General features: G+C 37.9%; 1 protein-coding gene across 5 annotated transcripts in view; it reads right to left on the bottom strand.

The window, feature by feature from the left end:
• Positions 1 to 26943, bottom strand: part of man1a2 (mannosidase, alpha, class 1A, member 2) — a 74305-nt gene that overhangs the window by 20552 nt on the left and 26810 nt on the right. For all 5 annotated transcript variants that reach the window (XM_083537013.1, XM_083537009.1, XM_083537010.1 and 2 more), the window contains 3 exons: positions 18964 to 19060; positions 4188 to 4306; positions 943 to 1023 (listed from right to left, as the gene is read on the bottom strand). In XM_083537013.1, the coding sequence (XP_083393139.1) occupies positions 943 to 1023; positions 4188 to 4306; positions 18964 to 19060 (297 nt within the window). The remainder of the gene's footprint in view (positions 1 to 942; positions 1024 to 4187; positions 4307 to 18963; positions 19061 to 26943) is intronic.

The following is a 26943-nucleotide window of genomic DNA, read 5'->3' as shown; positions in this document are numbered from 1 at the left end:
TGGTACAAAAATCAGTATATCATCCACTTCATATTGTAACCTGTACTCTGATTGATAATCTGTTTACTGTAGCTCTCGTACAATGGCAATCGCTTGGGTTTTTACACATACGTACTGTAATGATCATTGATATTACGGTAGAAGTATTATATTACTATAATAAGTATTATTATAATTATTATATTATATTGATATTTTATAATACAATACATCATGGTGTGTTGCAACAGACATATGGTACTGCCGTAAATGCCGTCTGACGATCTTTACTAAGGCTTATTTTTGGGGTGGGGCTTAAATAACGAGCACTTTTAAAAATCATGCTAGGCCTTTTTTTTCGGGGTGTGTCTTGTTTTATGGTATGGGGAAACAGTAGTTGAACCAGCAAACACACAGAAGGAGGACAGATCAACTTCATTGCATTTTTCCACCCAGAGCAGAACTATTTGTGTATCCTAACTCAAGCCCACATTCCTAACCTCAAGTTAAAAGGAAACTAATGCAGTTATTCCACCTGGGCATATCACATTAAAAGCAGAAGAGTCGGAGCAAACCATGCACACAGATTTGCCAAAGGAAGATAAGAAAGTTAACAAAAAAGAGAGATAATTAACAGAGGGTGGGCTTGTTTCCACACAAAACACTACTCAGGTCACTGGGCCAACTCCACACACCCAGGGAATTTGTGTATATACACAGGACAACAAATATTTGTTATTATTCTAGTAACACACAAAAACTCGGTTTTTTTTGGAGAGCACTGTGATCCACCTGCGATCCACACACTCATATAAAGTGAGTCCTTAAAAAATACTGGTTACATAATTAAAAACTTTAAGAGCACTTTTTCGATGCCTTTCATTTATTTATTTTAGAAACATTATCAAACAACTTGGTAAATCTTTCCAACGCACCTGCACAAATCCCACAATAATATCTTACCTCCTGTCCAGAAAGGTAGTATGCAGCAAGCAGACCTCCAATGAAACGGATATTGACTTCAAAGACAGACACTTCTGCATTCTGTAGGAAAAGAAAACCAAGACATACATACTTCTGTCATGTAGAAGAAATAACCTCAATACAGTCACTTGGTGGAAAACACATTTTAAACAGGTGTGTGTGTGTGTGTGTGTGTGTGTGTGTGTGTGTGTGTGTGTGTGTGTGTGTGTGTGTGTGTGTGTGTGTGTAGCATGCAGTGAGCTGTTTAACTCTGGTTGAGAAGGAAGAATAAAAATGCACCTTGCCCTGGGCATGCATGTGTGCATACATGTTAATAGAGCCTGCTAAGACCCTGATTATTGTGAAAGAGTGCACTGAAAAATGAAGACTTTGGGACCTGTACACACATACGCACACCATCAGCAAAATAGCTTATGCATTAATGCATGAGACCAACCAAGACTGTGTCAGTTACTCATCGTGGCGATGCTCTGAAACTATTTTATATGCAGCACAACCTAAAATTGGTCATTCAATCTTGAAAAAGCCTCACAACATGAACCCACCTATCATCTCTAAAATAAGAGCATAGACACTTATACTCGGGCTGATGAGACTCATTCGCAATGGAACAAAATGACAAGGCCATGCTTGGCTTCTTTGCTTTCCCTTCTTCACCTCTAGTTCTTTGAAGAGGATCAACTCAGATATACGAGCTCTTCATCCAAGTCTATTAGTGCAAGCTTTTAGGGTTAATTTTCACAATTAATTGCGATGGCATACAGCCTCATCCATCATCACAACACGACCAGAGAAAGTAATACGTGCACAGAAAATTGAGAATAAGCACCACCAACATTGACTCATTACAGTGAAGCGACTGGTGCAAAGCTGATAAATCAGCTTTAGGCTCTAATGACACATGACTGAGTGCAAACATGAGCATACTTACTTAAAAACTTTATTTGATTGTATTCTAGAGCTGCTATTTATTATTCGCTAGAACTATTTATTATTAGTATATGGTTTAACAATAGCCTGGACAACTGAATATTCTATAAAAGATAATCTCAATATTAATGTTTTATTTGTGCTTATAGAGTGTGCTATAAACAAGTTCATTAAGTTGACTAGCTTGAACGTTACTGGTTGAATGATATGGCATGAATAAATCCTGCCGTGATTGAAACGTTAGATGCTCAATAATAAAGTAAAAAAATGCTCAAAATAGGTTTATGTTTTAAGAGTTACAGAATACAGCAGTGAGAGGCTCCAGCTGTGTCTCAGTCATTAAACAGATTCAGTAATTAGTGGAGAATGACATGCCCGAAGTCACAGCCTGAAAGAGAACTGTGTGCATCTGAGGTTTTGCGAGAGTCGCCCATCTTTCATAATACATACTGCATTACTACTAAAGATTCCAGGCACTGCTATTAATATACTGATCAAATATAGCAGTCCTTTTTTATTTTTGTGACTAAACACACACTCCTTATTCTCACTGACTAATTAAAAGACTCAAATTGTTTTTGAGAAGACTGGTCTTCAGCAAGAATGAAAGGGTTTTCATAGTATTAGACAACTGTTAGACTGATAGGCCAAACATTAAAGAGAGACGGCTAAAATGGATAAGTGTGTGTATCTCATGACCTCTTTGCCAGATATGTTTATTTCCCAAGAAACCTGTTCCTCTCTCCTTTCCTGTCATAAGTTGTTGAGCTCTGGCTGTATTACATAACCCCGTGATTAATCTTCTTTGTTCTCGAAGGCCTCAAAAAGATAAGGTTCCACCACTCTTTACCACTCTTTGATCAGTCCTAAATTTATCAATGTAATGACCTTCAGCTAGGGCTGCAGCTTTTTAGTAAACAAATATTCTACCAATCAGTCGATGAATATTCAACGATTAATCAAGTAATCGGATAAGTGCTTTTTATTCATTAAAGAGCAATACAAAGTATACGAGAGAAAGTAAGACGAGTCTCTTAAAATGAAAAAATAATTTGTAAACCTTTACATTTAATTGCTGAAATTGCATACAAGAATATCTGAGAAAACTAAAACCTATTTAGTGCATTTAATTGCCATATTATATCAAAATGCAAATGCAAATATAGAAATAAAAAATATAAAAATAAATTTCAAATTACTTTTTTTAAATAGTTTTAGAAAAAAAAAAGAAAGAAAAAAAAATAGTGTACGTACATGTATTTTCTTTATGTTTGAGTTTGAAATCATCCGAAACTCTGAAAACTTTGTTTTGTTCTTTGGCCTGAATCTTCCCACCCCTGTTTTCTCTTCCTTCCTCCATTTTTTTCCTTCTGCAGCGTCTTGTGTCCAGGAGTTTTATTTATAAACTTAGGCAGAAAACATGGCTAAAAACGTGCGTACGCCATTTTTAACGCAAATGTTATGATTAAAAAAAAATAATAGTAATAAACTTGACGGGAGAAAGTGTGCTGCTGTAAGTAAACTCTGAACCTCGTGTACGTTCATCGTGAAAACACATTGTGAGAAAGGGGAATTGGCAACACAGAAAGTGTGCACGAACTTTGCATGGAAAGTGGCGTACGCGCGTTTCCAGCCCCATTTTGCAAGTTTATGAGACCCCGGAGCGGTGCACAGTTTAGCGGGTGATGCCTCTATATTTTGCCTCGATGCTTTTTTGCATCGAGGCAACTACACGTGTTGATCGAGGAATCGTTTCAGCCCTACTCTTAGTTACAAGGGGAAAGAGGGCAGGATGCATATGGGAAAGCAAAAATAACCAAAACGTATGGGAAAGAGATGACTGGTAAACTAAACAGGCATTACTGCAGTTTAAGATCTATTTGTTCTTACTGCATATTTCTGGCAAATGTGAGCAAACAGAGGGTTTCTTTGTGGCATGAATCCATTCCCTTACTCGCTTATATTTATTAGCTCCTGCTAATGCTCTCTCTCTTCTAAGGCTCTTCTCCAGTGCTCTAGATACTATCCCTCCTGTCTACATTTTTTTTATAAAACTTGCGTTTTCAAAATTGAGTCCATGGCATGTCAATAGAAACAAAGGAATGCAAAAGAGTTACAGACTCATGATACGCAGCATACCGCATGTCAGCAGGTAGGCTGCATATTTCTCATTTCTAAGATGTATTTAATGTAAATGGACAATTTTATATTAACCATGAAAAAGAAGATACATTTCTATTGGTAATGTAGGCCATTAAATGTGTGTGAAAAAGTGTTTGCGTGTGGTCACTTACCACACTGAAGTCCAGGTTCTTTTCAATCCACTCCTGACCATCTTTAAACTCATCGTGGAGGCCCATTATGTAGAGTGTGTCCAGGGCATCTACAATCGAGGCCCCCAGCTGGGAATTACCTGCAAAAACAGAAAACGTCCTTAGAAAGAAAGCATACCAGTGCAAAATCTCCAGTTAAGCAGAGGCAGTAAATGGGGATAAGGTTTGGGTTCAAGACCACAAATGTAGAAAAGAAGAAATAGAAGGAAGAGGACAGGAAGAAGAGGACGAGGAGGAACAGGTTAATGCATGAATAATTTGTTCATTTTAATGCAGTTGTAATCAAAATTAGAAGAAAAAAATGGACAACAAAGAAAATAACATTAAAACAAACTAATTGCTCTATTGAGAAAAAAAAAAGAAACTAAGTAATTAAGATAAGAATGTGTAGTTATGAAAGGTTAGATAAGGGAACTTTTTAAAATAAACATTACTTCACATGTTCATAAATGAACTAAGATAAGTATAAAGCTATAGAGAAAATCAAAAGATATTTGAGCTGAGTGCCTTGTGGGAAAGAAGTTCTCTGTTTTGGAGCAGGCAGACTAGAAGCAGCTTCATCACTTCTTTTGTTTTGTTCTTGAAACATAAATGAATCTTGTGTTCGATGATCTTAGACCTCACCCTGAAGTAAAGCATCTTTGCTTATACAATCAGGCATAGATGAAGGTAAAAGGCTTTAAAAACAAATAAAAGGACTAGACTGTGTTGTATATCAAACAGAAAGCCAGTAAATATGTGACAGTACTGCAGTAATATGTTGATTGTTCAGGAAGAACTCTTACTGCAGCATCCTATGCAAACTGTAATCTGTAGAACAAGGGCACGGAACAGTAGAGTGTGTATGAGCATGATAATGTTTGTACACATCGTTCTAATACTAATGCTTTTCTCATCCTTGTAACCTTGGTGCCAAGTCTCAAATGTTTTCTTTCCTCCTGTTTTGTTGTGTATGTTAATGGCCCTTGCTGCTAGATAGTAAAACACTGATACATACCACAGGCACCTTTAGCTTTTTGGAGACATTACAGAGCCCTGAATCTTGTTTACAGCTACATCACTCATCAAATTTGTCTCTGACACAGGAACCAATCAGACCACTGCCCCAAACACAATGGTAACCAAACTGTATAGCAGAAGGACTTCAGCCAAAATATAAAGATTAATCCTTGATGAACATCTCTAAATGAAAGATGTTACACAGCAATCAAACTCTAATTCCAGGATCTCTTACATAAGATAAAATCAATGGTACATCCATTTTATATACATTACCAATGCAAATTGATCAAGTACATTTCTTTACGCTTATAATAGCTTTTCTATAAAAGTTTCCTGCAAGAGGCACCAACAAGCTGTCAATCCTCAGTCAAACTAGCACAGAATAGCACGCACACAAAAGAGAAAAAAAAGAGAGAGGAAAAAAACCATTAACAACAAACTGGAATCCTTGCTAGCTAACCAGCTTGCTTAAAAGAAAGAAAGAAAGAAATAAATAAAATAAAATTGCATCGACTTTCCATGCAACATCTTTGGGTCAGTAATAAACAGGCAGACGTAGAACAGTTACATTACAAAGCGAGTTCATGACCTGCCCGTCTCTCGCCTTGCCTGACTGCATTCTCTACCTTTATAGAGGAAAAATATTCTTTTTTCTTGCCTCCCTGGAATTGTAGCTTTTAGATGTAAAACACTGGTTGGTCCTGGGATCATGCTTCTACTACTAATTTAATAATATATTACAATGATCATCAGCAGCAATCCCACTTAATATTAGGTGCCTTTAATAATTATGTGCATATGTTAAAAAAAATAATTTGAAACAATTACCATGTTAGGTACAATGATACTAATTGTGTACAGCAGATGATTGTTTATGTTGTAGCACAAGTTCCACTCATGGTATAATACATCATGTGATGTATATCAGAGGCTGTATTATCTAATTCTAAGACCTGATGATTTTTATTATGCCATAATTCGTGAATTATATTAATATACCATATTGCTATTCTTAATTCATTTTTTTTTTTTTTTTTAAACCACACAACAAAACATTTTCTACAAACATTATACTGGCCATCAATATTCAGACTTTTTTGTTCTTCCTGTATGATTATTCTACAAAATATCGACATAGGTAATTAGTAAATGGTTAATCGATAAGCTTTATTAGCTAGTTGTAGATTAGCGCAATAGATCAATAATGTTAAAATACTTCAACATATGAAGGGTTTGGCATGATTACTTGATTGTTATGCTACTATTACAATTATTCCTTGGTTTTATGCAGGATAATGATTCTATGTTAAAGACTCATGCTGCTGTAGCCCTGTTGTGTTTTTTTTGTTTTTTTTTAGCAGCGTTAGCTGTCGAAATAGGGAGTGTGGCAAGCCTCTCTCTCTTTCTCTGTCCAATTATGTGGGAACTGCAGTGTTATCATTATTGACAGAAGCTCTAAATCACTCTAAAAATACCCAGCAGCCCCGGCCTCTCAGCTCTGCAAACCCTTCTGTTATGCCTAAACACACAACACGCAACATTACACACCTTTGCCTTTCAGTCATGTCATAACTGAATTTTATCTCAATTATGTTCTCGTTTTTGATATTTTACAATCTCATTAGCTCAATCATTTGGTGGACATAAACAAATTCAGATTCAAAGGGTATTTGTTGAGTAACATTAGCCCCAGCCCATAACCATGCAGCAATTAAACAGTGTGAGTACTCAGCTAGCATTCAGGCCTATGTTAGGACCAACATCCTCACAATGTCAGGTGAGCCTTAAATATCCTCAGAATCAATAAGACTGGTGTTTTTACTGCTTAGAGCTGTGCTTTTTATATATCTCATTCCACATTTCGTCACCATTTGCTGTTATAATAACCTCCATTCTTCTGGGATAATGTTCCACTAGATTCTGGAGTGTGCTTGAGGATGAGATTTGTGCTCATTCAGCCACAAGGGTGTTACTAAAGTCAGGCACCGATGTATGGTGAGGAGGCCTGAGATGCAGTCAGCATTCTAATTCATCCCAAAGGTATTAAATAGGGGTGAGGCCAGAGCTCTATAGCAGAAAACACAAGATCTTCCACTCCAAGCCATATCATAAAAAGAGGCTCACTTTGTGCACAGGAACTGCATAATCATGCTGGAACAGGTTTGGGTCTCCTAGTTCAGGTGAAGGGACATTTTTACGCTGCCGCATCCAAACACAACCTGTACAAATGTACTCCAACTTTGTGGTAACTTTTCTTTTTTTTTTTTAAGTCAACTTAATTTGTAATGTATCCAAATAATGTATGAATGTGTATAAATGTATGTATGTATGAGAATAAAATTTTTTTTTTTACATTCAATCTGGTAAAAAGCAGTTGGCATATCATAGATTAAAAGTCTCAGGTAATTAAAATGTCACCCATGGTTCAGTCTGTATTATAGACACCCAATACATAAAAGACAAAAAAAAAAAAAAAACGCTGCAATCTTTGAATTACACAAAACACTCAAGTGATGTACAAGAAACTGAAAGTAGCTCCTAATAATACTTTATAGAAACAGCTAGCGGCTGTGTAGCCATGCACAGTGACTAAGGAGTTGACAAGGCAGGATGATCAGACTCCCCAAAGAACAAGATGACAGTCCAGCCATTGTGAAATGAAGCTCTTTGAAATGCATGCGTTTTGGGTTATTACATCTTTGATATCGCAAGGACTGGAGACGTTCTGTGGATAGATTGGTAGGTGCACTTATCTCAAAGCTAGTTAACTTTTCCGACAGCCTTGAAATGAAAACCCAACATTAATTTCAAGCTTCAGGGCCATAGACATTCAGGATACTAGATGAAAATATTTAAGGCCACAAAATAAATTTTCAAAAGAATTAAAATATAATAATCATTTAGATATACAGTGGGTACGGAAAGTATTCAGACCCCCTTAAATTTTTCACTTTTTGTTATATTGCAGCCATTTGCTAAAATCATTTAAGTTCATTTCTTTTCCTCATAATTGTACACATAGCACCCCATACTGACAGAAAAACACAGAATTGTTGACCTTTTTGCAGATTTATTAAAAAAGAAAAACTGAAATATCACATGGTCCTAAGTATTCAGACCCTTTGCTGTGACACTCATATATTTAACTCAGGTGCTCTCCATTTCTTCTGATCATCCTTAAAATGTTCTACACCTTCATTTGAGTCCAGAAATTTTTGATTATACTGATTGGACTTGATTAGGAAAGCCACACACCTGTTTATATAAGACCTTACAAATCACAATGCATGTCAGAGCAAATGAGAATCATTAAGGTAAAAGGAACTGCCTGAAGAGCTCAGAGACAGAATTGTGGCAAGGCACAGATCTGGCCAAGGTTCCAAAAATTTTTTTGCTGCACTTAAGGTTCCTAAGAGCACAGTGGCCTCCATAATCCTCAAATGGAAGACGTTTGGGACGACCAGAACCATTCCTAGAGCTGGCCGACCGGCCAAACTGAGCTATCGGGGGAGAAGAGCCTTGGTGAGAGAGGTAAAGAAGAACCCAAAGATCACTGTGGCTGAGCTCCAGAGATGCAGTCGGGAGATGGGAGAAAGTTGTAGAAAGTCAACCATCACTGCAGCCCTTCACCAGTGGGGCTTTATAGCAGAGTGGCCCGACGGAAGCCTCTCCTCAGTGCAGGACACATGAAAACCCGCATGGAGTTTGCTAAAAAAACACCTGAAGGACTCCAAGATGGTGAGAAATAAGATTCTCTGGTCTGATGAGACCAAGATAGATCTTTTTGGCCTTAATTCTAAGCGGTATGTGTGGAGAAAACCAGGCACTGCTCATCACCTGTCCAGTACAGTCTCAACAATGAAGCATGGTGGTGGCAGCATCATGCTGTGGGGGTGTTTTTCAGCTGCAGGGACAGGACGACTGGTTGCAATAAAGGGAAAGATGAATGCGGCCAAGCACAGGGATATCCTGGACAAAAACCTTCTCCAGAGTGCTTTGGACCTCAGACTGGGCTGAAGGTTTACCTTCCAACAAGACAATGACCCTAAGCACACAGCTAAAATAACGATGAAGTGGCTTCACAACAACTCCGTGACTGTTCTTAAATGGCCCAGCCAGAGCCCTGACTTAAACACAATTAAGCATCTCTCGAGAGACCTAAAAATGGCTGTCCACCAACGTTTACCGTCCAACCTGACAGAACTGGAGAGGACCTGCAAGGAGGAATGGCAGAGGATCCCTGAATCCAGGTGTGAAAAACTTGTTGCATCTTTCCCAAAAAGACTCCTGGCTGTATTAGATCAAAAGGGGGCTTCTACTAAATACTGAGCAAAGGGTCTGAATACTTAGGACCATGTGATATTTCAGTTTTTCTTTTTTAATAAATCTGCAACAGTGTCAACAATTCTGTTTTTCTGTCAATATAGGGTGCTGTGTGTACATTCATGAGGAAAATAAATGAACTTAAATGATTTTAGCAAATGGCTGCAAAATAAAAAAGAGTGAAAAATTTAAGGGGGTCTGAATACTTTCCGTACCCACTGTATGTATGTATGTATGCATGTTTTCATGGATCACAGGGGTTATTAACCATCAAAAGAGGTTTAGAGAAGGACAATCAGTGAGCTGGTGACATGGTCCTAAGGCTACTGTAGCATAAATTGCTTATAGTTATTGTTGTTTATGATTAGCTTGCTGTGTAGCTACAGTCACTGTCCACCACCAAAACAGAGCGCAGTGTGATTCAGTTCTGTCTGGATAACTAGGCTCATGAATTTCATGTAAATGTTATTATGAGACGAACAACCTCCAAAAACATTTTTGTGGACAAGATACACCCACTTATGGCAACATTATTCCTTAATGGCAGCAGCCTCTTTCAGCATGATAATGTTTTTTGCCACATTGCAAAGCTTCAGAAAATATTTGAGGAACATGACAGAGTTTACAGTGTTGGCACTGCCTCCAAATTCCCCAGATGTCAATCCAACTAAGCATCTGTGCAGTGTGCTGGGAGGAAAAAGCAATCTACACAGGGCAAACCTTACAACTTACAGGACTTGAAGAATCTAAGGCTAACGTCTTAGTGCCAAATACCACAGTACACCTTCAGAGGTCATGTGGAGTCCATGCCTTGAAAGGCCAGAGCTGTTTTGATGGAACAGGGAACCTACACAGCATTAGGTAGGTGCTCTTAATGTTATGGCTGATCGGCGTATACACACCAACCTGTCAAAACCAATTACAGGCTATTTTTCATAACCACAGGGGATCAGTTTACTGGACATCATGGTCATGATCCCTCAGTCATGCATGATAAAGTGAGTTGAAATCTTTAAGGGCACTGATACAGCGAGATTGAAAAGCATTTCAGCTGCATTTCCCGCAATATATTTTAAGGCGATTTCATTCAATCTAAGCCATTGCTCATCAATTCAAGAGAAAATTGCAAAACCACTCAAGTGTAAACCCCAAAAGTGAGATGGAAGAGTGTGTTTATGTTAGTGTAGTGGGAGAGACAGGGGCAAGACAGAAGAGAATAAAAGAAGAATGTAAACCTTTCAAATACAACATAATATTTGTGTATATAGTTTTGTGTGAATATTAGTCCTTACTCCATTTCACACATTAGATAACGTTTATTCTCACATACATACTTAAGAGTAGACTCACTTGGCTTGGCAGCAGCCAACAAACTCAATTAATCCTGTAAGGAGATTTTTTTAAAAGGTTTATCTGAGCTAACCGCGTCTTGTCGAGCACTAACGCATCTGCCCTAGGTGACCAATTTTCCTCCATCATCGTCTGGCTTCCGGTCTGCATTCCCCACACGCTGTCCTTCAAAGCTGCTGCCAGACATGTAAGTGGCTTGATAACACTTTTTACTGAGTTACTGCACTCTGACGCATTGCTTAGCATTTTGATAAACTGAGTTGCAGCACTTTCATTAGTTTTGGGAGAAGGGACACGAAAAAAACAGGACACAGAGATTTAACACAGAGGGACAAGAAAGTGAGAGACATGGACAAGGAATAAGACTGTAAACAATGAGACAATAAAGTACATAATTGGGAAGAAGGGACTCTGAAGGCCAAAAGGAAAACTAAAATAGAACTGATGGAGGAGAAACTGAGGGACAGTATGTTGAAGCAGGATAGTGAGAGACAGGATGTTTGGGGCCACAGGACGTTGAGGCACGAGGAACAAAATGCAAGAGCAGAGCTAAGGGACAAGATGTAGGGGCAGGACTGAGAAACAGAATGTAGTGGTGGGACTGAGAATAAAAATGTTTGGGCAGGACTGAGAAACAGCATAATGGGGGCAGGACTGAGGGACAAAACAGGACACTGAAGGACAAGATGTTGGGGCAGTATAGAGGCCCAATTATCCTCACACATACACACCCCACTCTTCTTCTACTCTGTTTTCCCTTCCCCATCAATCATCTTTGTCCTCTCTCCTTCTCTGTACAGAACTGTATCCCTGGCTTCAGTAACTCCAGAACTCCTAAAAAGGCATTTATAATGGCTTAAAGAGTCCAAAATCAATAGGATTTCCAGCCCAAATCTGACACCAGCCTGTAAAAAATTTGATGTGAACGAGACAAAAAAGAGCAAAAAAGAAAACGTGATGCTTGGCTATGGCTTGGCGATCCCTTTCTACTGCTTTCAGCCAGCTCTTTAAATCTGATAATACGCCAAAACACAATTTAAAATAGAACAGATGAATAATCCATTATGAATCAGGGCTGCTTTATTCACACACTTACAAAACTAAAGGATTCAATAATTATTAATTAATATGGAATTATAATTATTACATTTGAATTCCAGGGTGTTAAAATGCAATCCCCAATATTATCATTAATAAGCATTTTCAGAAACAAGCTTCAAGTATAAATCTAAGGTCAGGGCAAAATCTAGCACATGTACATGCACAACACTGTGTCCTTTACACAGATAGAGTTTCCTTTTGAATTTTCTTAGTGATTTATTTAATAGTAAACTAACTGTCTAAAATAATAACATATAACTAAAATCACCCATTTCCAGTAGCAGACCATCTACAGATTAGCTTGTCTGATATTATGAGCTCTAATTTGTTTCTGAATTTTGGTGTAATTATTAATACATATTTTAATTGGATGTTTTGCTTATTATAACTATATAAAACCCTAATTCGGGTTATTTATGTATAAAAGTGCAATAAAAGAAGTCCAAAAGCCATATTTAGAATTTTATAAAGCTGCATGAGGGATTTCTTCTTTAAACAATTGACTTATGCTGAGTTGTATCTTTCTGTAAAACAAAATAAAAAATAAAAACAGCATGCAAGGTGAAGATATAATAAAATGGTTGCTGAAATGTGAGGGGTGTACTTATTTTTAAGATACGTACACCCCTCACATTTCAGCAACCATTTTATTATATCTTCTCGAGGGACATTAATATAGAAATGAAACGTGGATATATTTTAGTCAATGTGCAGCTTGAATAGCAGTACAGATTTACTCCTCTATAAATAACTCAGAATACAGCCATTATTGTCAAAATATCTGGCAACAAAAGTGAGTAATGCTGTCAAAACGTGCAATAGTTATGACATGAAAAACTGCAAACTATTAGATGGACTAAGAAACTTAAAATGCATCTATATCACAGCAACAAACAAAAAACATACAGAAACATAGTTAGACTTTGTTTATAGTGTAGTATATTAGCGATATAGGAAATATGTTAATTTAATGTGTACTATGACTGCATAGTTGAACATTTTCCTTCTGGGAAAAGTGTTCTCTCTCTCTCTCTCTCTCACACACACACACACACACACACACAAACAATATGGCAGCTCTATGCCATGGTTCTCTATTTCACAAACCACAATGATTGTACACTGCTACCTGGTGCAAAAACATACATATGAGAACATGAATGCAAATGAATTGCATGCTGTATTATTTAGACACTCCATGGAACACTTGAGTTTGCTCTATTTCCCTTGAGACGTGACCTATTCTACTCGGCCAATGAGCTCCCGTAGCACAGGACGACTAACTGCAACAGTCTCTCTACTGTCTGTGCTTCAGTATAGACATATTTGAAAACAAATATCTCAAATGACCACAAACAATCCATTTAGAAATATTATTTTTTGACCTAATGTCTGTCTGTCTAAGCCACAGAAACGGTACTGTTTGTTCTCCCGAGCAATTATAATACAAACACTGAGAAAACAGACTCATAAGAGGCATCGTTAAAAACAAGTCCAAAAGATCATGTAAATTTTTTTTAAGAAATCTGAGTAACTTTATTACACAATGAGAAGGTATCATTTTTATTTTTGTTTATTAAATAATGCATTCCCAGTTGACTACCTTTGTTCAAACTAGAGTCAGTTAAAAATACTCAAAACATTTGTAGTCCATCATGTGACAGCTTAACGTCTGTGCATTTTTATCCAAAATAGCCTACTAGAAAAGGGCTGGCTACAGCTCATGATGAAAAATGTGCTTAAGACATAATAATTCATAATGAAATTCATTGTCAATTTATCGATTAGATGGGCTGCTCAGTTTACGGGTTAAGGTGGCGGTAAGAGAACACAGACGCTTGCGGAAATAGCGGACAGTACAGGGTCAACCAGGAGCAGGAAAAAGTGTGCGTTCCAAGTCATCCAAAGAATGGAAGCATTTTATATTAAACGCAACAAAGAAGACTGTAACTCACAAGTTAACCTAAAAGCAAAGTTGAGCTTGTGTAGCATAGATGCACAAGCACATGAGAAGAAAACACACTGGTGTCTTGGATGAAGGTGAAACATCAGCACGGTAAGCAGAAACTGTAAAATCCTCATCATGTGAAAATTGTGTAGTTTAATGAAGTGCTATTTTGTAAACTGTTTGTTTGCCAATTTCGGTACAGCACTGAATCTGTTGTGACTCGCGAGCATCAGGTCACTAAATCTAAAAGTAGAAAATGATAAAATTTTTAGTCGCTGTTGTGGTTTGCAGCAAATGATTATGCATTTGAACACCAATGCATATTTTTTCCTTTCTTTTAAATTGGGTCTGTTTGTTTGCTTGTTGTTTTTATGTTCCTCTCTCTTTTTATAGAATTCGTTTACTAAACAGTAACTTCTGTTTTCGAATGTGATTTACTGCGGCTTTACTACACTCAAATGCTTGTTTTCAATGTTTGTATATTTAATTTATGCATATATCATTCAATTATTATACAAAATTTAATTAATAACAGTGAGGAAAATAAGTATTTGAACACCCTGCTATTTTGCAAGTTCTCCCACTTAGAAATCATGGAGGGGTCTGAAATTGTCATCGTAGGTGCATGTCCACTGTGAGAGACATAATCTAAAAAAAAAAATCCAGAAATCACAATGTATGACTTTTTACCTATTTATTTGTATGATACAGCTGCAAATAAGTATTTGAACACCTGAGAAAGTCAATGTTAATATTTGGTACAGTAGCCTTTGTTTGCAATTACAGAGGTCAAACGTTTCCTGTAGTTTTTCACCAGGTTTGCACACACTGCAGGAGGGATTTTGGCCCACTCCCCCACACAGATCTTCTCTAGATCAGTCAGGTTTCTGGCCTGTCGCTGAGAAACACGGAGTTTGAGCTCTCTCCAAAGATTCTCTATTGGGTTTAGGTCTGGAGACTGGCTAGGCCACATCAGAACCTTGATATGCTTCTTACAGAGCCACTCCTTGGTTATCCTGGCTGTGTGCTTCAGGTCATTGTCACGTTGGAAGACCCAGCCTCGACCCATCTTCAATGCTCTAACTGAGGGAAGGAGGTTGTTCCCCAAAATCTCGCAATGCATGGCCCCGGTCATCCTCTTCTTAATACAGTGCAGTCGCCCTGTCCCATGTGCAGAAAAACAACCCCAAAACATGATGCTACCACCCCCATGCTTCACAGTAAGCATGGTGTTCTTGGGATGGTATTAATCATTCTTTTTCCTCCAAACACGTTTAGTGGAATTATGACCCAAAAGTTCTATTTTGGTCTCATCTGACCACATGACTTTCTCCCATGACTCCTCTGGATCATCCAAATGGTCATTGGCAAACTTAAGACGTCCCTGGACATGTGCTGGTTTAAGCAGGGGAACCTTCCGTGCCATGCATGATTTCAAACTATGACGTCTTAGTGTATTACCAACAGTAACCTTGGAAATGGTGGTTCTAGCTCTTTTCAGGTCATTGACCAGCTCCTCCCGTGTAGTTCTGGGCTGATTTCTCACCTTCCTTAGGATCATTGAGACCCCACGAGGTGAGATCTTGCATGGAGCCCCAGTCCGAGGGAGATTGACAGTCATGTTTAGCTTCTTCCATTTTCGAATGATTGCTCCAACAGTGGACCTTTTTTCACCAAGCTGCTTGGCAATTTCCCCGTAGCCCTTTCCAGCCTTGTGGAGGTGTACAATTTTGTCTCTAGTGTCTTTGGACAGCTCTTTGGTCTTGGCCATGTTAGTAGTTGGATTCTTACTGATTGTATGGGGTGGACAGGTGTCTTTATGCAGTTAACGACCTCAAACAGGTGCATCTAATTTAGGATAATAAATGTAGTGGAGGTGGACATTTTAAAGGCAGACTAACAGGTCTTTGAGGGTCAGAATTCTAGCTGATAGACAGGTGTTCAAATACTTATTTGCAGCTGTATCATACAAATAAATAGTTTAAAAATCATATATTGTGATTTCTGGATTTTTTTTATTTTTATTATGTCTCTTACAGTGGACATGCACCTACGATGACAATTTCAGACCCCTCCATGATTTCTAAGTGGGGGAACTTGCAAAATAGCAGTGTGTTCAAATACTTATTTTCCTCACTGTATACATTCTAGATGCTTATATATTCTCAAATGTACAAAATGGATATGTATTCTTTTAGGCAAAAAGGTTCAAAACAATATTGTATTATATTTTATATTGACCATTTTAGTTGTCATCTTACTATCTGCAAAATACAATATAAATGTTGGTTTACACAAATCGCTTCACCTTGGATACTTAAATGCTGTTTTTCTTTTTTTTTTTTTTTTTTATTTACAGAAAGAAAAAAACTCAGCATGAGTGAATTGAGAAGGAGAAATCCCTCAAGCACTCCTCAACAAGCAGCCACTATAAGCTTTAAAATGTCTAAATTCAAGATAATTAAACTCAATATGTGGTTTTTGCATTTATTAAATACACTGTTGTACATAAATAACTTGAATTAGGGTTTTAAATAGTTATAATAAGCAAAACATAAAAGAAAAAAAAATTTACCCGACTAATCGAAAGAAGGAAATATAAAAATAATCGCCCAATTAATCGATTATTAAAATAATCGCTAGTTGCAGCCCTACAGTACAAGAAACCACTGAATATCTTCCCATGTTGTTTTGCCCGTCAGACAGAATGAACAAGAGAAATCACATGGCTCATTAAGAAAATATTAACCATCTAGGGAAGGCAATTTCACAAGAAGCAAAGAAAAGCGTGAGTTATTGGAGATTTTCCTGAAAAATCCTAAGGGGATGGAAAGGAATTATGCAAATGAGTTTCAGGATATTAAAACTGAATGAAACAAATGAGAGAGAGAAAATGGTTGTGGGAAAAGGTGGGATGGGCCACTGTCAGCTCCTTTCCACATTCTCCAGTTACATCGTCCACTTCACTTCTCCACCCTTTTTTTCTTTTCACCTTCCAAACCCTTATTCTCATTCATCTCGCAATTCTCTATTCCTTTCTCATCCAAGCAGCACATTTTCAACGTCATATAAGCCTTAACACTCGGGATGAGCTGCATCTCACTGCCAAACACCATCAATCGCCTACCCCAGAGGTGCTCCTTATGCCAATCAGTCCTGTTCTTCCACTTCTATTTTATCCAGTGTTAATAAATAAGCGCACAGCTCTCCCTCATCAGTAGAGTTTAAGTCACATGGGCGCTTTCTCTCTCTCTCTCTCTCTCTCTCTCTCTCTCTCTCTCTCTCTCGCTTTGCTATGTAGGGTGTGAACCACATTAATGTGCAAACACTCATCTGAAAGCAGATTCTTCACGTATTCTGAAAACAGTCTGAAGAGCTAATAAATGCAGCTGTGGGTATGAGTATTACCTGAGGAGTAAAGATCAGAATCCGTCTCAAAACTTTAAGTCCATAATTCATTAGCATCACATCAGTCAGTCAGCCTGCATTAATCAAACAAGCCCAGATTTGTAGAGGGGGTTGGGAGGGATTGTGTGGGTGTAGAAAGTCTGAAAATATATAGTACTATGTTTTGAAATATAGCTGTGTTTGTGTACTAGGCTAATCTATGAAATCTGACTCCAGTCTCCTATGAGAGCATGTTCCCAGTAAACAAACCACTTATTATCCAGTCTTTGTGCCATCGACTCAACATGTACAATGCAGACCTTGAATGGCTATCGGTAAAATATTTGTCTGCTTTATGTCAGCTATCCTCTGTCAGGCACCATTCAGCCCTGTGTGAGTCATTTACAAGGGAGATAATCTTACAAACACTCAAATGACCCCCCCAACTGCTGTGCCTGTCTGTAGCACTCACAGTCTTATTCACATTACTTTTCTATGAAAGAGCTCAAACTGCTTTCACCGATGCCTGGAAAAGAGCAACAAAGTATTTTCGTCGCTCATCTCTTCAGCTGAGACCTTATCCAGACACACACACACTTCAGAGCCATACTGTGAAATTACATTATTTCAATAATATGCTCCCTTTGCTATTTTTATCATCAGCAAGCAACAGATGCAAATAAACACAGGCATATACATATGTATTTATTCTGGGTAGTTCTTAAAGTATATCAGGGCAATTATTGGTATTATCTAATAGAAAATGCATATCTTTACATACTGATTGAGATTATAGGCTTATATTTATAAATAGTATTTAACATTTATAAAGGTTCTGTACACACACGTGTCTTTACTATACTGTTGAAGACTGCCTTTCATTACTTTAATTAATAATTTCCCTAACCAATGCTATGTATATTCCTACCAGTATAGATTTACTCAACATACAGCCATTATTGTCAAAATTGTCAACACAGATTTTTACTATGCTCCACACATAAAACGAAAAGGATTGCATACATGTACGGTTATACCCCTAACACACACACACACACACACACACACACACATACAGAGTACTCCTCTCCCATATGGAAAGACTCCAGAAAAAGAGCTATTAGCGCAGATGCTCATTAATTATGAAAGTAATCTGTGAGAACTAAATTACTCATTTTCAGTCTCCTCCTCTCTTTTATAGTATTCACCTATGGGAACAAACTAGCAGCCATGTTTAAAACAAGACTTCCAGAGAAAGCAATACATGCAACATTCCTACAAAAACAAGAGCTTTCACAAGCTTTAGAAATCTAAACTTAAATTTCCAAAATACACACATAATAGCTTTAACCCGGTCACCATTATCAGGGAAAAACAGCTGGAGAGCTTGACAACAGCCCTCGAAATAAATGATTAAGTGGGGAAACGGGGTTTTGCATGTGTATATGCTTGTAACGTCCTTATCATTTCGAGACACGGAAATGGCTGTGTAGAAAAAGGGTGCTAACAAGTTTGCACGGGCATCGCTTTTCACTTTGACCAGAGCTATTTCCATGCAAATGAGGGGACAAATCTGTGGATACAGCATGTTTTAGAGTAATTGGGAAACGGGTGTAGCTCACTTACCAAATATATTTGTGGAATGTCCTTTCTTGGCAATGGGTTTGAGCTCATTGTGTCCCCAGCCGTACTGCCTGTAGCTGTCCCACGCGTGCTTCATCATCTAGTGAGCCACAGATACAAGAGAAGCGTTAGTAAGCCTCATGAATATAAAGCAGTGTCTCAGCACAGTTTGACATACAAACACAATAGGTGTCCCAACCGGGGTCAAAAACGCAATGATAACGAGATGACGTAGGTCCTTGATCCTCCAGGACATTCTTGTGGCAATATCCTTTCGCATGCTCAGACAAAGGTGGCCCCGTATGAGCTTCTCTCATTTCATGCAACAGTTCACATTTAAAGCAGTTAAATGAAAGTGGAGCTTCTCTGGAATGTGCAGTGATGCGTTTTAGGAAGCAGGTCATAGGGGAAATACACAGGCTTTGATGATACACTTGGAGAATCTGCAATCAAAGATGTTCTTTACTCAACGGCCCATGCTGTGGCTATAACTCTGTTTGGTACACTATCTTTCTTCTGGCAGAACATCAGCCACAGGGAGTATAGCAGTTAGTTTTACTACCCTGTGTGTGTAGGTGTGTTTCTGGAAGGTAAAGGATAAAGTAGACCTGTGTGTTTTGCATCAGCGCTGCTATGACTAGTCATGTCTTCCTTCTCCATATGTTCAACTGGGGGGGAAAAAAGAAGCGCCATTCGATTCTGTTTTTACCTCCATGTCACTGACATCAAACACTGATGCAACGCTGTATCTTTACACACAACGCACACCCACAAATACAAAAAGCAAACGACTAGACGTGGAGCCATAAATACACCATAACAGAATAACCCCCCCCCTCCATGATGACATAAATATATATATGCATATAAACAAATAGTCTCCATCCATATGAGATCAAATCCTCAATCCATAAGATCAAATTTTCCTCAACTATTCAGGACCTGGAACCACATGCACTAACATGACGCAATGTGTGTAGGCAAAAGGTAATTTAATTACCAAGCTGTGACACAGCGTGGTGTCCTGCAGATGTTCTGACCACGACAGACAGACCAACAATTAATCTGATCAAGCACATTGAGCTCATTACCTCAGTCCCTGAACTAAAACCAAACTAAAGCATTGTTTGCATGAACAGTAACCTGTCGTTTGAGGCATTTCACTTTAAGAGCAAATTACTTGTGGAAACTTAAGACCCAGTAAAGTCTCACTAAGATTCGAGCCACACCTCCATATCAAATTTCAGGCCAATATCTAGGCCATGCCTTTCTGGTTTCATCTTAGGTACGGCATAAGTGAGACTTAATGGACTTTAGCGAAAAAAGAATAAGCAGCATCAGCAAGATCTTTGGTCTTTGGAATTTCAAATGATATCATTTCTTCCTGCCTAAGCTAAACTGGTGGCCTCTGCATCTCAAACCAGCCTCATACTGACAAGTTGGTTTTCACCATAGATCTATAGTGAGCTGAGAGGTCATGCTTACAAGGTCCACAGTGGCTTTATTAAACCTTGAACAACTTTCCAGCAGATTCAGCACATCTGTCCTTTCACCGTGTCTGAAAAACTTACAGATGGTGGGCCACCTCAATAAAGCTACGTTCACACATATTTGGCAACAAAGGGTATGAGGAGGACGACGACAACAGGCAACATGAACAGCAGCGTTGTTCAAAAGTGTTGGTTTGGACACCACAAAGATGGAAAAAACTTTACTTAGCAATTTTACCAAATCAACCAACAGAAGTAACGTCTACTGATGACTTCATAGTACAATAACTGGCAACTCAACCAGCAACAAAAACACTGCATATGTAAATAAGACAAATTCTCAATAAATTTCATGTATGCTTGCTTCTTGCTAAGCAACAGCAGAGAAAAGAAATAATATCAAACCTCAAGAAATAATCTACAGAATTATAGTTTATTTGTTTAACATTTGGACTAATAAAAAAAGTAATTTTTTTTACATCTTCAGAAAAGAAAAAAAAAGTTTTTTATTTTTTAGAAAAGATAGTGCTGTCAGTCAGATGCTGGATGTATGGCGATATGCGATGCCTTTGAAGTACATCTATAATAACGCTATTAATCATTTTTTAATCAGTCCATCAAATAAAAACATATGTAATAGAGAGCAAACAAAGCAACAGTCACATCTGGGTGTAAAATGTAGTTTATAAAAGCAAAAGATAAGACTAGCAAAAGATGAGACTAGATTTCAGTGTGTGACACTGCAGGTACTGGCTTTTTCCACAAGCTGCTAAATATCACATGTTGGATGCAGCAAAACAAAATAAGACAGATGATCAATCTATCAGGTTTGTTTTTGTTTATTACCACTAGGGTCCATATAAAATCTCATAAATTTAATATATTCAATACCTAGAGTGACAGTTACCAACGGGGAAAAAAGATGAGCCAGAGAGCCAGGCTGAGTGATAGATGCTGCTGGTAATGTTATAATTCTACGGAACAAGCAAGGCACAAGTTTGTTAAACTCAAGGTCAAAGACATATTTCACTAGAAACAACACAAAGTCTGAAAATCTACAGCTGTAAAAATCTGAAATTTGAAGAATCAGAATTGTGTAAATGTTTAACAAGGCATTAATTTCAGAAACAGGTTCTATAGCACTGTCATTCAAATTCAGATTCGCGCTCATTCGAAACATAAAAAAAAACATCTGCAAAAATGACTAGTGTACTAAATCCATAAAACAATTTTTATACCATATAAAGGAACACACATTGAAAACAGATCACTGATCGACAAGGAACAGGACAAAGAAGTGAATCTCAACACCACAGAAGCTGTAGCTGTGATTGGGCTGTGCCACTCGTCCGCCACCAAGGGACAAATATACTGTGGTAGTGACATTTCGCCTTGTGGGCATGTTTAAATCATAAAGGACATGACAAGGCAAAGATCCGAGTTACTCCTGTGATACCTCCTGCAGCTTGCTGCAGAAGCTCCCACAAATCTGCCCATAAACACATCCATCACCGTGCTCTATCCACCCCGTCCACTGTGGCCAGTGTGAGCAGACTGACTCAGCTTTATGAAGGTCAGCTTGTGAGGGAGCCTATTAAATTCCTCATTTACAGCTGAGGCACCAAGGGTCATCTGTACCTTTCTACACTGTAAAGGGATTGTGACACCTTTACATGTCTACTCGTGATAATGAGGACGCCAGAAAGAGACCACGCATCTTAAGTGCGGTAAATGAAGACAAAGCTCGGTACCCTGATGGGATTTCTATGCTATCTATGTTGAGAGACAAGTGTGACGAGGAGATCCTTTTAGAGCAAATCACACTGTCTGGAGCACGTCCTAAAAACTCAACAGTGCAGACAGGAGGAGGTGGATGGAAAAAGAATTTTGGGAATGTAAAGAATCTAAACGTGAATACTGAGGACAATGTTAGATCAGTTTGTGCTGGCAGAATGTGAGCAGACCCCTCAAAATCTAAAAAAAAATAAAAATAAAAGCAATCCCTGTGTATTCCCTTTCAGCATATAGAGCATGTGTGTGGGTGAGAGAGATGTGGGAGAAAGACAAGATGAGGAAGAGAGAGACTGAACAGAGACAAGAAGAGGGACACGCATACAGGCAAGATGTAGTGTTACTGTGTCAAGCCTTATCTTTGAACTGCCAATTTAGTGTACAAGGGTGAAAGGATTAAAGAGAAAAACCAACCAAGGAAAGAAAAATGAAAAGACAAAGGTGATAAAGAAGACAAAAGCACAGTGAATGTATAGTGCCATTAGACAGGGAGAATCCTGCTGCTTAGATAGAGCTCAGCATTGATGAGTGTTGCCAACTTACTCCTTCAGAAAGCACAGGACAAAGGCGTGTAGGAGGAAGGGAGGATTGTTTTACAGTCACTGCTCTGTAATGTGTTAACACTGTGCAACACACGCTTTATAAACAGGGTCTGCAGATAAGCACGGACTTTAGCTTCGGTTGGAACAAACTCGTAGGCAAACACAATGAAGCTTCCTTTATGCTCTGCGTCAAGACGAGCACATTCACCAACCTCTTCATGGACTCATTTCTGACGGCAGTAAACACAAACTGCTGCTGCTCACACGTAGCCCGTGGCACCACGACAATCCGGAACCACCACACGACAAAAAACCTGGACTAGCTTCACTGCTCAACTCTACGGCTAAAATATGATTAAGTGCGCGGCATTAAAGAAAACCAGTGGATTAATTGTGACTGGATGGAGTCACAGTGCCACAGGACAGGCTGGGATAGTGCACTGTAGAAATAAAACACACACACAGAAAAAAAGAGAAAATAAAAATTAACTACAGGTATACAGAAATCCCCCGCTTTACCGCGGTTCGAATCTCACGCCCCCGGTTTATCGCAGAATTGCATTTGCCACATAACTAATTTGTTTGGCTGATTTTCTCGGTTTCTCACAGATAGTACGATAGACCAAAATAGAGTGGAACTGTTTATAGAGAATTGTTTTTATGTTTTATGTTAAAATAATGAAAATGATATAAATATAATTATGAATTATAAAATGAAGTAAAATAATACAGTACAGAACTGTATACATAAAATTGCATTTGTGAGGTCCATTTATCGTTTTTTTGTTTTTGTTTATCGCAGGGGGTTTTGGTTTAAAAACTGAAAACTATTAGATGGACTAAGAAACATAAAATGTATCTATATCATAGCAACAAACAAATAACTCTCAGAAAAATATTTAGACTTTGTTTATAGTGTAGTATATTAGTGATGTAGGAAATATGTTAATTTAATGTGTACCATGACTGCATAGTTTAACATTTTCCTTCTGGACAAAGTGTTAACACACACACACACACACACACACACACACACACACACACACACACACACACACACACACACACACACACACACACACACACACACGAATAATACAAATATAACAAATGCAAACTATTTAATTAAATGTTCCATTTATTTAATTTATTAATTCAGTTAAATCTGTGCCAATTTAATCGCTAAATTAATTTCATCAATATAATAAAAAGTGCATTGTATTCATTTGATTTATTCTATTTTATTTTTAAAAATATTATAAAATGTTATTTTATATATTAGTTAACCATGCAGGCATTTTATTTAAAATTGTTTTAAAAATTTAAACTGTTGATGTTTACAAAAGTTAACAATAATAAACTGTGTAAAAAAAAAAAATTTAATAAATAAATAAATAAAAAAACGACAAGCAATTTTGTGTTTTGCATTTCTTCCCCCAACTGTACCGAACTTGAACCTTGACTTAAAAACCCAGGTACGTACCGAACCGAATGAATTTTGTGTACCGTTACACCCCCTTTGTCTAATGTCAAGAATGAAATGCCCCAAATCCAAGCAATCTGTCTTTAAAGAACATTGGCCAAAAAGTGCTGGATTGTTTGCTGCCGTATCCGTGGGCAAATCGACAGGCCTCGAACTATGCTTACTCAATTACTTTCACACAGACTAGAACTTCTATAAAAGCTCCAGATATACTATAAAAACTTTGTTCACCTTGTTATTTTGACTTGTCTGACTTTTTATTAGTCTCAATTTCTCTCAGTTCCAGAAAAAAATATACATATACAAAAAATATACAATATACAAAACCAATGTAGTCAATTAAGGAAAACATTAAGTGCACTGTCCTTAAACTGAGTGAAAAATGTATCAAATCAATCCATTTACTGTCATTTTGCATAGTAGCCTAACTCTTTTGTAAAACCGGAGTTACAAAATCAGATCTTGTACCTGCCATTTCAAAACTCCTACCAAACACACCATCTTTCTTGTTCCTCTCTATTTTCGTTACAGCTCAGTGACTGGCTGTTGTGTATATACTACTTCCCTCTCTTTCAGCTGTCTTGAAGCCTTATGCTCAGTTATTATTCTGGCACTTATTCATCCAGGACACAGTATCCAAAATGCATTCTGCTTCCCCGTGCCAACTAGCACCAGCACTCAGACACACTACCACCAGCAACAAGCCAGCTCCGAGTCAAGTAAGCACTACATGCAGCCAATCAACATCACACAAGCTCAGATCAACTCTACAGAGTCTCAGCTTATCCTGCTCCATTTAGTTTAGTCACCACTGAAAACACAGCGAGCACAAAGCACAGAGGCCTGAAGGTCTTAAATAAAAATAATAATCCCCCCTGCTTTCAGAAGGTTTTTCTTTCAAACATGTACACACTGCTTTCTGAAGCAATGGGCCACATGATTTCTCGAGACGAAACATGAAAAGCACATCAACATGAACTTTTATGCTGAATCCGCTGTTTCTTGAGTGTGTCTTTGAGCGTTGCGTCACTGCTCTCTGGCAGCGAGTCCTAAATTAAACATATCATGTTTAGCTGTGGCAGCTGAGCACACAGCAAAGTGCGAACGCCAAATCATATGGAGGATTCAGTGCGGGATCATGCAGGCCTTTGTCAGATAAATCCATGAAATGAAACTGGAATACCAATTAAAATGAAACTTTCTTTTGATATAAAATGGAGTCATGTAAAATGAAACCTGGATTGAGACTGCATGCTGCTTTTAAATGTGTTAACAGGATGTACTATAGTCAGTGGGAACAATTATTATTAACGCTACAGTATTAACGTCAGGCTTGGTAAAACAGAGGTGAGCATTATTATGGTTGTTTACTGTATTGCATTTTTACAATCCTAACAAAGTAATGAATTAAATCAATAACTTAAAAAAAAAAAATAGCTCATTGCAATTTATCAAAAGCATATGAGTAAATCTGAAGTCCGGCTCATCCGTGTTTAAAACATCCGTTCCGGTAATATTACAACAGAAAAAGACAAACATTTACTTAACCATGCTTAAATGCATTTTAGGGTGCAGGGCAATAAAAAGGGAAATCACTAATCATATGGAGATTAGTTTTGTTTTGTTTTTTAAACCGAATGTGTTGTATTCTTCTTATATTACATTAAATTAAAGTTTTTTCCTAAATTAAACCTTTTTATTTTAAATGCAGTTCATGGTGCATAAAACCACATGCATGTTACTATATGTCTCCTTACTTAAAGCTGCACAATAAAAAGCTTTGTCCTATTTATAATTCATAAATTATATGAAGTGTAATATTAATCTGTGACCTGCTTTTTCCTCAAATAATACTGTCGGAACCATCCTCATATATACACATACATACTCATTTATTCATTTTTTCATTCATTTTCTCCCGCATATCCGTAATTCGGGTCGCGGGGGCAGCAGTCTAAGCAGGCCCCCGCCTTCGACTGCTGCCCAATCCTCACAGCACCGTCCCTTACGGTCCCTCCTGCAGGTGGTGAGCCCACAGGAAGGCGGCCACACATCACTCCGATGTCACGGACCTTGATATTTCCCTCGTAAGGGACCCCCGGAGCATAGAGGGTTAAGGGCCTTGCTCAAGGGCCCAAGAGTGGCAGCTTGGCGATACCGGGGCTTGAACCCCAGACCTTCCAATCGGCAACCCAGCGCCTTGACCGCTGGAGCCACCACTCCCCCCTATATATATATATATATATATATATATATATATATATATATATATATATATATATATATATATATATATATATATATATATATATATATATTATATATAAATAAAATAAAACAATTCAACAATTCAGTGGTATTAAATATATCAAGGGACAAATTTTGGCTCTAGATTTTTAGATTTAGATTTCTTGCTAGCTGGCACATAGCCAGTACACGGCATCCGTGCATGAATCATTTTAGTCTTTCCATTACGTTATGTTAAAAAGTGTATCTAAATATCAAAGCATCGCAATGATCTCACACAAATTAGAATCTCTGGAAGCTTAGGTGGCAGTAAAACTGCAGTGAGATCAGACAACGGAAAGAGTGTGTGTGTGGGAAAACCTGGTGTCCAATTCTTCACAGGAGCTGCAAGAATGTAGAAATTCTCACATTACAGAAGGTTTGTTTGTGA

Source organism: Silurus aristotelis (assembly GCF_946808225.1).
Source record: "Silurus aristotelis genome assembly, chromosome: 3".
In the NCBI taxonomy this organism is placed as follows: Eukaryota; Metazoa; Chordata; class Actinopteri; order Siluriformes; family Siluridae; genus Silurus; species Silurus aristotelis.
This window is presented reverse-complemented; position numbering and strand designations above follow the sequence as displayed.